The following is a 14,783-nucleotide window of genomic DNA, read 5'->3' as shown; positions in this document are numbered from 1 at the left end:
ATGTTGCACGTTGGTGAGGTGAAGTGTTCATGTGCTAGAGGCCTGCTGAGGGGGGAGTGAGAGCTGTTATGACAGACTGTGATAGAAATCAGCACAGGCCTGTTTTTTTGTTTTTGTTCATCCCACTCCCACTTCTCCCATTAACATGTAAACACCACCACCACCTCTATCACATGGACTCACAGTTCCTGCTGCTCCTGGCACCATGTTTTTTGGTGTATATACATTTATACAATACAAACTTGGAATGATCCTCTGTGAATTGCCTTTTCCACCCAAACCTTAACCCTCCAGTTCCACAAACCAAACAGAAACCATCTTCTCTTTTTCACTGTCTCTCACTCAACAATTTATCCTTTTGTTTCTGTGGAAAAAGTCCCAAACCATCTGTGGATGGTATATGACAATGAAGCTCAATGCCACAGTACAACACTTAACCAAGACAAAGAAGAACTCTCCACTTTTAAGAACCCAATCAGGGCCCCCCCTTCTCCCCTTACGTCTAAGCCTCTCCTCCAGATCCCGTTTCCTGTCCATCAGAGGAAGAACCGAGGCATTCCAGAGTCCATGGGACATCATGTGTTCCCGTCAGGATGCCAGGAATTCCGCCTTGGTCTCGCTCGAGTCATAATTTCATCTTCCCTGCGGGACTGCCGAGCTGTCGCTCACCACCGCTCTCTCAAGCAGCTCCGAAAAAAAACACACCGCGAATGATAACGTTTGGTGGGGGAGATGGCCGTGTTCCCGAAATGACCAACATCACCTGGAGCGTGGGTCTGATGACAAGGTAAACACTGAGGCAGAAAAACATGTGAGGTCGCTCCAGGGTCAGGATGTGAAACTCTATCACTACTGAAGCTTTTTTAAAGGGAATAGCTGTTAGATCCATTTCAACAGTGTCAGACTGAAAGGAATATGTGGGTGTGCGTGTGTGTATTTGTTAACACATCCCACTGGAGCAGGTTATTAACTGCTGATCCTACTAGTAATTAAATGCTAAATGTTAATTAAGGGTTAGTTTCACTGACCTCCAGGGCATTCAGCTGCGTATCATAGACTCAGACCAAACAGGACTGTGTGTCTCAGAGAAACACAATCTATGACTCTGATGGGTCCAGTCCACCAAACAATTAATTTGTCAGAATACTGTATCTCTCTAGGCTGACACAGGCCCAGAACCCCAGTGTGTATTCACTTATCCCATCAAACTGCTCTCTCTCCACTTCCAACCTCACATTCATCTCTGCAGTTCTTAGCACTGCTTGTTGGTTTGTACTCCCTCAGACACACCATAATCTGTCATCCAACTTTAAATCTTCTGTTACTGAGGCATAACTCCATCCACACAACTGTGGTGAATGCCTTGAGTGCTTGTCAGATGAACTAACAGTCATCTTTCTTTCTCTGAGGAGGGTTTCGGAAGAGCTGCGTCAGACACTTCCCCAAACTGACAATCCAACAGTCACCCCTGTACGCAGAGAGCTACCCACCGTGAAAGAGTGAGCTCTCTCCCTGTTTCTTTTTGTGTGAACTACTGCATGCAATATCACAAATGACTTTGGGGAAAGACTGTCTGGGTGTTATTATCCCTATTTGTACACTTAATCGCATCAAGATGACAAAAGAAAGAGAATGTTTGAGTAAAAGTTACACAGCAGTGTGATGCAGCCATGGGGGGAAGTATTTTTAGCGTTTGCAGAGTGTGGTCATTCAGAGGAGAAACATTCACCTTTAGATGACGTGTGCTTCACCCTTTACCTTTATTTTCTCTTTCAAACGAATTTGACTAAACATAGGGGTTTGTTTACAATGTGACCAACTCACTGCTCTCTTTTTGTTAGTTTCACTAGTCACTAGTTCCTAGATCTCAGACCTTTACTTTGAGTTTGGTGTAATTACCAACAGGAATGAGACCATTAGACTTGTTCAATAATGTCTGCGCCATCAAGCGCAACTGTAGTGCTACTAATATTCCTCACAGACTGTACACAGAGGAAAGGGGTTGGCTTTTAGGAACACACTAATTGAGACAAATATCGAATTTTTCACCCTGAAGATGGTTTGTTACTGCAGGAGAAACAAATGTCAAATACTGTAAATGAAATCTGTGTTACCTCTTGTGGTTGGTATGAGAGGGTGCTGGGTGACCTCGGGGATGGTGGACAGGTCGGAAAGGGTTCCACTGGGTGACAAACACTCACTTCTGGAGTGTCTCTTCTGAACGTGCTGGAAGCTGAGGCTGGCGGCTCCACAGCAGCAGTGCTGGTTGAAAAAGTCCTGTTCGGAGACACAGCACGAGCAAGCCGACATGAACAAAAACAGCTAATCGTGATATTTTTTTACTTAGGAATGAGTACTTTGTGAAGGAAAGTGGTCTCAGAGGGGGGAAAAGCTACTTAATGCACATAATTATTATTTTGTGTTCATAAAATACTAATAAGCTTAGAGCTCAGAGCCAAAATGAGCCTTTGTCCTACAGAAAAGAAATGACTGCTTGAAATTTGGAGAGAAAATAGCATGTGTGTGTGTGTGTGTGTGTGCGCGTGTGTCAGTGCACTGTATGTTCATCCTGTGAAAAAAAAGAACAATACAAATGACTGGGTCATTGTATGACTGAGTCATCCCAGAGTCGGTCAAATTGAAGTTCACATCCTTCCACACAAACGAGAAGGAAATTACGTGAGGACATCACTGCTATAAAAATCTCATAATAGTGAAAACAGTATAAATGAGCAGTGACACGTGGAGAAGATTAGAGGCAAGAGATGATACTTCTTTTTTCTTTTCTCTCCTGTTGTATGAAATAATGTTTTGACTGGAGTCGCCCAAAAGAAGAATAATATATAAAGTCATTTCTTAATATCCTAATTTTTGTCAAAACATTTCTCTTTCCCCGCTCTGCTTACTCTAACCTCTCTCACCTTTCCCCTGCTGTGGAGGTTCTAATGGGCCTCTAGATCAACACAGCCAAGTGCACATCAGCCCACACACACACACACACACACACACACACACACACACACACACACACACACACACACACACACACACACACACACACACACACACACACACACACACACACACACACACACGCACATGTTTTCACTCCTGATATCAACACAGTTTTCTTACATAACCACTGCTCATTTATATTCTACAAGAGCATAGGGGAAGATGACGGCACGCCACAGTCATGCCTCATCATTTTTGTTTTTGTTAAACCTCCAGGTATTCTGGGTTTGACCACAAAGGCCCTGCCTGAGTTTTAGTATATGTGCTGGAGACATAGGAGAAGGGACATGAGAAAGTTTAATGTTGTATCTATTTATTTGAATCTAAGATCATTATTTCTTTAATTGGTCAGACCAACTACAATTTGTATTTGTAAATCTCAGCTGTACTTTGTGTTTTGTCAAACAAATACTGGCAAGCCACTGTCCAAACAAAGATGGTGAACATGGGGAATTTAATATGTGCCTGGCACATTAACCTTTAGCTACCAGTGTCTGTGACTCTCATGGCAGCAGGCTGTTAGTTTTGTTTTATTTCAGGATTTTCCACAGCATCTATATTTCACCTTCTCCCTTAAATTGAGTGAGAGGCATTCATGCTGTGCACTGAGCTAAGAGGGAAAAATGTATGTTGAAATCTGCAATACCTCATTTTCTGTGTTTCTCACTATTGTCACTTCTATTTCCAAGTGTAGAGCAGTCACTGCTTTTTGCTTGGCCTCTTCCTGCCTTCATGTATCCAGCTGTGATAGTGGTGCTGATGTGAATGCTGCACCAGATCAGTGTGTGAAAGGTCCATTCAGAGCTCAGACAGTGCAGCAACTCAGGCCGCTCTCCTCTTCTTTTGATGTGTTGCCGTTGTCTCAAGTCGTGGATTTGCCACTGAGAATATCACAGCAGGGAATCAGACATAAAAAGGCTTGGGAGAGTAGCCGGTGTGGTCCATCATATTCAGGCATTTTTCAGTCTCGATGTGGATGAAGACCTATTTCACATTATTTATTTCATCTTATCTACATTTACAATATGGAACATGAATGTTATATATTGGTCCAGAGTTGGCTTAAAGCTACTCTGTAATGTAAAGGTATATTTTTTTTATAAAGGGTGCTTGTATGAATGAAATACGTGACACTGAGTCCTCCCTTTCTTCTTTCTCTCTGTCCGTCTCTCTGGCTTGGTTTCTTTGAAAGCTTTGAAGTCCTGGACTCCTGCTGGCTTCATCCACTGCTCCAGTGTTCAGCTGTTCCGGCCTCTAAACCCAAAACTGACTGCACCAGTGTCTGTCTCAGGATTTCTGAATTTCCTATTGTGCCAAGGTCTTTAACAATGAATCCTCTTGTTTAGAGATCCCTGTATATGATAGATTACAATACAGCCCATAAATCACACTGGAATTCTGTTGAGCAGTAAGTGCTGACTGGTTCTAGGTAAAACATAAATGTAAGCACGATGGAAGAAAACTCTGTATGTTGAAGAAAGATATTTTTTCAGTATTTTCAACCACTAGTTACAGCGCTCTTAAGAAAACAAAAAATGTTGGTGTCAGTGACCTTATATGTGTGTATTTGGAAAGTGACCTTGTTCTCATGTGTATATTTGAAAATGTAATACAAGTACTCCATAATAAAAGTAAAAGCATAATTTAGATATTCCTGTACATGCCCACATCTCTCAAACTCTGCACATCTAGTTTGTGACACAGGCTTTCAGATATCATTTTAAGACCAAGCTGAGATAAGCAGGTAAACCATGAACAGGGGTGACGCCCCAGGACGGCAGTGCTCTTGCGTGTTCATATTAGACCTCTACCCTGAGAATAAAACAAGTGAAAGAACATCCACTCACCTCTTTGGTCTTTGTCATCCTGCTGTCTTTTTCCAGACCACAGATCTGCCTCTGCAGCCGGAGGTTGGTCTCCTGCAGCTGGCCGATCTTCTCGATGAGCTGGCAGATGTGCTCCAGGTAACCAAGGCCTGAACCCAAAGGGTTGGAACTCACATCCTGTGCCTGTGACAAACAAAAGGCATGCAAGTTAGTCAAGTTATCAGGAATAAGCTAGAACAATGAATTATTCCCCTTCTGGAATTGCATTGTACATTTTGTATACAGTATGTAAACCTGCACTGGGGTTTTCACTGACCCTGCCTGGGTAAGTAAGCCAGTAGCTTTAAACCAGATGTTACACTCCGTGCTGTCGTTGAACAGCTGGTCTATGAGCGCACATTTAAAAATAGCTCTTGCTTGACCTGCTCTAGGTAAATATATGTTTTGGTGTAGCTTGTTTTATGCCTCCTGAAAAGCATTCCACTACTTCTGTCTGATCATTTCAACCAACGAACAAAGATAAACAATAAAAAAAGAATATGTCTCTGTGCTACTGTGTCATAACACAGTCAACAGACATTTCATTGATTTCTGCTTCCAACTCATATAAGGAGTAAAATAAATGTAATTTTAATAGAGATGTTCCAGGATTAAATTGGCTTATGTTTTAGTGCATCATGAAGAATCCAATTCCCAGGAGGTGCAGATGTTCACGTTTTTCAGCAAAATGAAAAAAGGAAATTTTGAGCAAATATTTATCCATTCGTCAACATTCCTAAAAGGGTCCCAACAAAAGCAGGATGTGAGCTCAGGTCAGGGTCTTTCTACCCTCTTTCCTGTGCTGCTCACACTGAAACTCCAGTCAGGCAACTGGGAGGCGTGATGGAAACACTGGCCAAACAATGGGCCAGCAGCCACAACATGCTGGAGGACTGACATCACTCATTTCCTCTGAGGCACAAACCTTCTGCAGGTCACACAGGCTCTTGACCATGAACCCGTTCCCACATGGCACCTTGGATACTTTTGATTGCTCTAGTAATAAATGCTGTGAGATATTTAACATAAAACTTTGAAATGTTACTTTGAATTTTCTGGAATTTTTATTTTGTGCGAAATTGGTATTAGTCATTAGTCATTAGTATTAGTCATTGATAATAGGTCAAATCATTGTAAATAATATGAATGGGTTGACTCGTGGAAAACAATGCTACAATGTATCACCAAACTCTACAGTTCTTTTTAAAGCTTTTTTAGCTTCATCTTCTAGCTCGTTGTTTTGCTTTTATAGCCTGCGTCTGTACTGTTTGGGTTAGTTCTCACCACTCTTCTCAACCCTTTGTCCTTCAGAACCAGGCAGTGTTTCAGAGTAAAAAAACTGTGTACACTACCTGTTGAGCACCAAATAACAGTCAAAGTCAGAGACATGTTGATAGCAAAAAATCATCTGGTCCAGAGCCACGTAAAATTCTGGTCTAGATCCATAAAACCGTGTTTTGGCACAACAACCCAATACCACAGTGGATCTGCTAATCGATGTGAATTATTTTGAAGCTGTTCCCACGAGCCTGGCCAACAACTGCTTTCATTCTGTTGAGGTCCATGATGTCTTAATGTCATGACCGACTCCTCAGTGTGCACAACCTGTACCTGGACCACTCGGGATGGGACATGTATGTCAGACTTACTGCTATCACTGAAAAGGGAGCACTGATTCCAGCTGTATGTGCAAGCTCAGATTTGACTAAACTATAATATCCACGAGGTTTTTGACACAAAATGCATGAGTCGGGTTCAAAGGGTTAACATAATATTTGGCAGGTGGATTTCCTCGTCTGTTGACTCCTCAGAACCTCTTTCCTTCATTCAGGCTACCAGGCCTCTAGTAGTTTATCAGTGGCTTATTTAGATAAGGCCCTCCAGGAGATGACCCTCACTTCCTCAGGGGTAGTTGTTGATGGGGGGGGGGGGGGGGGGGGGTTTAGAGATTGGGGAGGGGTGGTCTATCAACAGAAGCTGCTTTGGTTGAGACTGTGACATTATCAGGGCTGAGACTGATCTTATCCATAGCCCCACAGAGACCAGTGAGTGATCCACGGCCGGGAAGAGAGAGTGGGATTCAGGAATGCCCTCTTTTGTGTGCACAGGCCAATTTTAAAGAGTAGAAACACACGCAAACAAACACACACACACACACACACACACACACACACACACACACACACACACACACACACACACCCTGCTGCACTTCCTCGGGTTTCCGCTGATCCCATGAGTCAAGGGGCAATAACTTCTAACACGAGAGTATGACTGCTTGTGAAAAGTTGCGTGTATAACACAAGAATGAATAATTCTAGAGAGATGCAGTGAGTTCCGGTGTGTGCTTGATTTGGCACGAAACATTGGATGCAGTATTGTTTGAGGAGAGCATTAATGGCTGACGTCAGTTCAAGAATCTCATATGAGGAAGATTAATGAAGCCCTGTGAGTGGGAAGGATCCCCTGCTTCTTCTAATCATCTATATCCGTTGTAATCTGAAGGTAGAGAAAAAATAAGTGAAACCTTTGTAATTACCTGCAGTTGTATGTATAATATATTTTTAAAATGTGGTTTCATCTTTATTTATTATGAACAAACCAATTTTAACATTTCCAAAAACTCACTGTATTGTTCCTTCGATTGTTCCTTCGAACATTCACAGGAGGTGAATGCCTGGGCTGAAAGAACAAAAGCTATTTGGAGACAGACGTTAACAGCCATTGTGTCGAATCAATGGAACAGGATTGACAGTTGTGTTACAGATACTTTGACTTAATTCTAAAACATATGTGACACTCCCAAAAAGGCATTAGGAACCTTGATTTGCAAAAAGACACATTTAAAGACCTGCAGTGATTAATTGTTGATTTACATCAAGCTGAAAATGACTACAAAGTGATCTTGATGAGTTTAGACAAACTCTCCACAGATGGGGATGATGTATTTCTGTAGGTACCCTCCCTGGAAGTGGAAAACCAGCTAAGATAACTCCAAAGGCACAAGGGGGATTGGTCACTGAGGTGAAGATTCCCAGAGTAACCAGTGGAGCTTGCTTGCATCTCTACCACACGCAAATCACCTCGAGGCCAGTGGGAATGAGAGATCGTTGGTTTTGGAAAGTCACCTAGCGCGGTTTGAGGAGAGTTTTGATGCTACACACTCATTGATCAAGCAATTTGGGCAGAGTATGAAGGGTATGAGTATTCAACAAGTTTACCTGTAAATCAATTGATTTATAGGTAAACTGGCCCCGAATCAGATACGTTATGTAATCCCTAAAGCAAGTTCTGGGTCAACTCCAGGTTCTTTTCCCAGTTGGAAATGCCTGGAAGTACCTTCAAAGGAGTCCTTTAGGCAGATGCCCAAGCCACCCCAGCTTCCTTCAACTGTAAGGAGCAGTGTTTCCGCCAGGTGGATGTCTGAAATTTGACTGTGACATACCCAGTCAAGTTATTTATTTTTCTCTCTCTATGGCTACGAAGACTATAACAGGTTTCACTGTTACCATTGTCTTATGATTTCGTTTTTTCCCTCTTTCACATTTGAAACAAGAGCAAGAGCAGTGAAAACATCCAAGATCCCTATGGAAAAGGAACCTCTTCTGCCCCTCCCCTGTAGATGTTCCCATTATCTTTCTCGCATTCAAAATACTTTCCTAAACATGACAGTGCTGGATAGGAATGAAGCACCAGATGTGTGTGGAAGGAATAGGGAGGAAGGTACATGCAGGTCACGTACGCCGCTTCTCCCAGCGAGACACCAGTCTTTTCAACACACACGCAGATAGTGTTTCTGCCTCACTTTGATGCAGTTTATCTTTCACAGTAGTCAGGCAGGAACTGGAAGACATTGTGAGCTGCTGTTGTTCTTTTGAATTTGGCACCTGACTAATTTACTGGAGTTTTGATGATAAATGTATAGGTTTTAGCCACATTTTTTTTTGGTAGTATTTTTAAGAACTACAATCTTTTTGTCTGTGAATTATAAAATGCAAGGTTAGATTGTTGAAGTTGATTTTGGGGGATTTTTTTCTGGCACTATATAGCACATAAATTCCACCCTGATGATTTAGACTCTCAAATACAATGGTGAAAATTAAATATAGTACAAATGGGATTTGTGAGTTTTGCTTTGCCTGAGACGAGTGCAGCTAAAAGGTGCTGCAAATTGTTCCCTGTTGTTGTGTATTAAAATGCACCCTATAGTTGAAACTGCTGAAGCCTCACAGTAACTTCAGCTGAACTTTAACGATCTAATGTTTGCATTTTTGCATTTTCATTTTCATCTTCCCTTGAAGGAATGTAATACTTGACTGAAGACCGAAGAAAAACAAGGAGAGAAGTTTGAACCCTGTCGTCTCTCTCACCTCTGCATTCCTCACCAAACACTGTGTGAAGTGGGTGTTACAGAAAGCACGTCTGTAGCAGCAGCACTGTGCCCTTAGATGGTTGACGGCCTACATTAAACCTGCACTCATTCCTACCAATAACCTACTGAACCCATAAACACGAACGGTTCATGTTCACACTTGTGTTGTGCAGCTGAGGAATTCAAGTAAACCAGAAGCGTCCAGGCTTCAGATTTTAATTACATTTCACACTAGCGCTGATGAAGTATGCTTTGAAAATGAATACCAAGTGTGAGATCAAACACGCAGCTAAACAGGTCCATATGATCACTATTAATGCCTGATGTTGGAAATATGACAGTATGCACTAGACATCCACAGCATCTGAGCCTTGAGATTTTCAGATTATAAAATCCATTCTTGTTCTTTCTAATGACAGACAAAGGAGCAGAGTTGAAGAGAGAGAGAAGGCATGTGGGTGAACACAGAGAAAGTCTGTAATGTTCACATATTTGAATCCAGCATCCCTCTGAGGCCGACTACAGAGTCCCATTTAGCAGGGGAAGGGATTACATTATTAGCAGTGGTGATAAGTGATGATTATAACGTTTGGGGCCACACCACCATGCTGCCTGTCAGCAATGCACTCCTAGGGTCTGGCATGCTGGGCTCCCAAAAGCTGCCGCTCACATGCCATTACTGTACCTCACAAGGGCCCCAGGGACCTATCAAAGAGCCTTTATCTGGGTAAAAATGTGAGTAATTCGAGATATTTGACACCTATTTGATGCATCCAGGTTGGCCGCCAAGCGCAGGGCTTGGAAAACAGGGAGGGTCCAGATGAGAGGAGCCGGCGGCGGGCGACAGTATCGCTAGAAAAAATCTCCGTCCCCCAGCACAGATGAACAGGTGCTGTATGACATGCGGGTCCTGAAGAAAGCGGCCACGCACTGTAACACATGCCCCTCCCGACCACACTGCCTCTGTCTCGCAGAAGGCTCTCATGTTTTGGTGCCGGCAGAAATAAAAGCCTTGTCTCCAGAAAGGCCTTTGGGGTCTATGTTGTTTTATAAGAAGGGAAAAATGCTATTCCATAGTCGTGATGCACAATTATTTGACAGAAGTGAAGGTTTTAACGGATAGAATATTAAGTTATTAAGTTTTACCAAGTGCCAAATGTTATACTTTTAAATTATGTTATCTTTTAGGAATAGAGTTGATTAAAATGTACATTAAACCTTCATTTAGTATCTTTTCTACAGTTACTTCTCCAGGTGAAAATTGAAGGCTGCACTGGCCTGTCATTCTAACAGCAGCCGGTAATGAAAGACAGTCTCAAGACTTGACTCTGATGTTTTCAGGAACTTCAAACAGGTGATTATGACTTTGCAGCTTCCACAGATGTCAGGTGCTCTCTCTGTAGAGCCCACTTTGTTCTCTCCTTTTGGATGTGAATAAGAAAATGCCTCTCTTCTTTTCCTGTAACATGAATGAGGCATGCCCGCACAGGTCCTTATGAATGAGTACAGTCACTGTTTGTCATGTCCTTGGCACAGGAAGACATAAAAGCACAGACACAGCTTCACAGCTACATTCATTTTGTTCACCTCGTAACTTGAAGAGAATATCTGACAAATTGAAGGGCCCCCATGTGTGAATCACACCAATAAACATGCTCTAGAAACTGCACTGACTCTCTGAACCCTTATTCAGTTGCAGTAATGCAATTACCTGGAGCCATAGAGGCTGGAAAGGTTTGAAGTTTAACATGATAGAGGCCAGAAAAGGGATTTTCCTCAAGTATGAGCACACACACACACGCACGCACGCACGCACGCACGCACACACACACACACACACACACACACACACACACACACACACACACACACACACACACACACACAGAGAGAAGTGTATTGTCCGGTAGTGTTTGACTCTGTGAAGCTGTTTTCAGTGTTTGAAGTGCAGTGTTTCATCCTGAAATCACTAGAGGTGACAACATCTATGTAAGAGTGTGCTTCAATGGAAAGTATTTCTAAAGCTTCCCATGTTTTGATGGAAAGGTATTCAGATTTATTGGCAGGGGTAAATTCACCCTGGACGTCATGAGTTGAGGCAAAAATGTAGCTGTAGGAGTTGAAAAGGGTCCAGAGGAAAACAAGAGGAAATATTGGAGAAGCACAGGGACACTCTGTACTACAGCACAATTGATTACTGTCCAGAAAAGCTAAATGTACATTTGACATAATTTAGAAATTCCTGCTTATTTTCATGACCACATTAGTTCTTAAATAACCACAAGTCATGCAAATCAAGTGAAAGGACAATTTGCCTTTACACTCAATCTGAATCTTGTCTGCTCCATATCAAATTATGCTATTACGTGTGATATTGGATGCACAAATGTTTTATCCTAAAAATGTTGAGGTGAACATCTTAAGACTAGAAGTGCTCCCTGGGGTGAATGCAGGCTTTGCCAGAAATATTACGTAGCTTATCCCATCTGGCCTTGGAACATGTCTTGCTACCAAGGCAGTGCTGGAGGATTTGGCTAGGGAGAAGAACATCTGGGCTACCTTGCTTACTGTGCTTAACTCTCTTTACCTGCCTCAGTATGTGCAGAAAATGGATGGATAAATTCATGGATGTTTAGACATGTTGTTTTTCTTACCTCACTAAGTCTGCAGCATTCATCCATGTACTCCTCCAGGCTGTCACTGGTGGCACTCCTCCTTATAGGCTCTGACTGTAAGTCACAGCCCAACATGTCATCACAGGTTCCTGTTGAGAGTTGATTACCAGGCCTCATATCCTCTGAGCAGGTCCTCTCAGTTACTGCCCTGGTCTCCTCAAGCTGTTCAGACAGCTCATCTCCTTCAGGACTATCTCCTGAAGCCCTACTCTGGTCTCTATCCACATCCTTATCCATGTGAAGTTCTGCTGTCACAGCTGAAGAACAGAGTTCTTCTGAGTGTATGAACACACTGTCCTGAGTATTCACTGTTGTACCCAAACTGTTATCCACCGAGTCCTCTGCCTGTTTAATCTCAGAGCTCTGTGCATGTCTGACTAGTTTATCAGGGAGAGTGGTAGTGTCAGAGTTTAAGTTGCAAGAGGAATCGCAGGAGGACTCTCGACTGTGAACCACAAAGCTCTGCTCGGAGCCTGTTGGGGTGGATGGAGAGTTAGCGCCACTTGGAAGATCCACTCCAGAGTCCTCTGATTCAAACTTGTATAACCTCGGCAGCTGAGAGTCTGAGAAATGGGCAGGCAGGTAGTCTGAGCTGGTTTCCATCTGAGGCTGTCCAGACTTATCGAGGTGGGGATTCACCTCAGGGGCTTTGGTGAGATCCGATATGTCCTGTTCAGAAACTGATACTGTAGACATTGTGGACGTAGAGTCACCAGACATCAGGAGCTTCTCATGGAAGTTACTGATGAGCTTCATTTTCGTCAGGACAACCTCGCTATCCAAAACTGCATCTCTGTCTCCTTTCCCTTCAAAACAGATAAAGAAAGAAAGATTTATTTTAGCTGTGTCATCTGAGTCAGTCCATCAGCATGACACTTTTATAATATGGTTTGACACCCCTATGGCCAAGGTTTGGTTCATTTCTTACCCAGTAAGAGTTGGGTAGGCAAAGGTCGTGGCTTAAAATATCTTCTTGAATAAGATTTGGGTACTTTCACTGTCATTGTTATAAATGTGGTTTGAGTTCAAAGAAACCAACATATAAAACATGAAACAACCAGCATTCACTCAAGTTAAAGTCCCAGACGATACACCCCTTATTATTCTCTGATGACTCCCCAGAGACAAGCATCAAATTCTTAAGGTCTTTGCTCATGAACATACAATTTTGTCATTTTTCTTTACTGAAGAGACTGGATCTTTACTGAAGAGACTGGATCTTTACTGAAGAGACTGGATTGCCAATTTGTATCGTTATCACATAGCCTCAAATGTCTCGAATACATCTCAAACGAAACAAAAGGCCTTGAAATACCTGAGCTTAAGCTGAAATCTAGTGTTCATTGGGGTTGCCAGAGTGTGGATTTGCTTGACTTATAATAGCCACTTTATATAATAGCTGGCCACTGTACAACTATAATTGATTTTAAGGGTTTTTTTTAAGAAAAGACTGTAGACATGCTGGTATTTCAACCATTCTGTCAGTTGACATGTGCTGGGTTGGATCCAATCTTTTGACCATCAATGGCCCTTATGTACAATCACATAGTACATCTACAGTGATATAACTGGAGTGAAACGAGGGGACTGACATTTATGTAATCCTTCTATTTGACTCGAATACCACAGGATCGGTACAATTTGTCATTGTATTCGACCTGAATGTGCAGCTTTGATCTGAAGCTTTGGTTAAGACCATGACAGGGAGCAGTCATATGTATCCTCTCCTCTTTCTCAGTGTGGGCAATTTGATACATCTAGCTGTCAGTCAAATTACATTTTCCTTCCTTCCATCCTTTGAATCTTAAGGGCAGAGACAAAAACGCATTCCCTCTTTCCCCCCAAAGGAGATGCAGGGGCCCTGATTAAGCTTGAGGGTTGCTAGCAAATACTTGGAATAAACCAGCAACTAAGCGCCATTTTTGAAAGAATGTAATTCTAGAGTGTTAGATCACACTCCAGCAATAGGGGAGGTTGGGTGCCTTCCTGCAGGGTGAAGTGGAGATCTTGCCAAGGCAAATATGAGATTAACTTTTCTTTGAATCGGCGATACTTTTATCCTCTCTGAGCAGAAGTTTGAAGAAGGGAGTCCGAAGCATGTTGTGTGAATTTGAACAAAAGCAAAAGTCTTTGGCTCAGTCATAGTAGGCACGGCACAGCAGAAATAAACGTATACAGAGTTATCATGCACATGTGTGCATGATGACCTCCTCTTCCTTCTGTGTGGTTTAATTAAGGCGGACAGGATGTTGAGATTGTGATGGGCAGAGGCCTTTCTGCATGATGCATGATTCACAGCTTAATAGTCAGAAACAGGATGTCAGCTGATTGGAAGTGATTTGAGGTTTTCTGACTTTGATTGTAATTTGGCACAACTGAAAATCTCAAAGTGAGAGATGGAATAGTTTGATCAAACTTGTTTTTAAAGGTTTATATACAGAAGCATTTCCTCCGAAAATGTCTTGCTTTGATTTCAAAGTCCATCACTTAACAGAACAGCAACACACCCACAGTTCCCCGAAGAGGAGGAGCAGGAGGAGGGTATTCCAAGTGAAGTGAATTTAGTAAAAATGCAAATTTTGTTTGTTAACTTTTAGATCAGATCAGGGAAACTGGGTCTTCGTTTCTCGAAAGTGAGATCATGTCAACTGTGGGCGAGTTGCTCCAAAGATTAATATAAAAAAATTGACAATTCGTTTGAACCTAGAAACTTTTACTTGCAAATGAACAAAATCCCCGTGGCTGTTACTGGGTTAGACTATGATATTATTATCACAGTGATCTATATTTCCATCTTCTGCTGCCAACAACACTTTGCCTCCACAGCTGAATACATAAATGTTTTATCACACCAGC

At 42.3% G+C, this 14,783-nt stretch overlaps 1 protein-coding gene across 1 annotated transcript in view; it reads right to left on the bottom strand.

Annotated features, from left to right (window-relative positions):
* The window catches only part of si:ch211-250c4.3 (uncharacterized protein LOC100535981 homolog), a 32,491-nt gene that overhangs the window by 7,405 nt on the left and 10,303 nt on the right, over positions 1–14,783 (bottom strand). The window contains exons 2-4 of the mRNA XM_034607985.1: positions 11,907–12,733; positions 4,863–5,024; positions 2,115–2,277 (exon numbers count right to left, since the gene is read on the bottom strand). Coding sequence (XP_034463876.1) covers positions 2,115–2,277; positions 4,863–5,024; positions 11,907–12,733 — 1,152 coding nt within the window. The remainder of the gene's footprint in view (positions 1–2,114; positions 2,278–4,862; positions 5,025–11,906; positions 12,734–14,783) is intronic.

The sequence above is a fragment of the Hippoglossus hippoglossus genome, chromosome 15 (genome assembly GCF_009819705.1).
Source record: "Hippoglossus hippoglossus isolate fHipHip1 chromosome 15, fHipHip1.pri, whole genome shotgun sequence".
NCBI lineage: Eukaryota > Metazoa > Chordata > Actinopteri > Pleuronectiformes > Pleuronectidae > Hippoglossus > Hippoglossus hippoglossus.
This window is presented reverse-complemented; position numbering and strand designations above follow the sequence as displayed.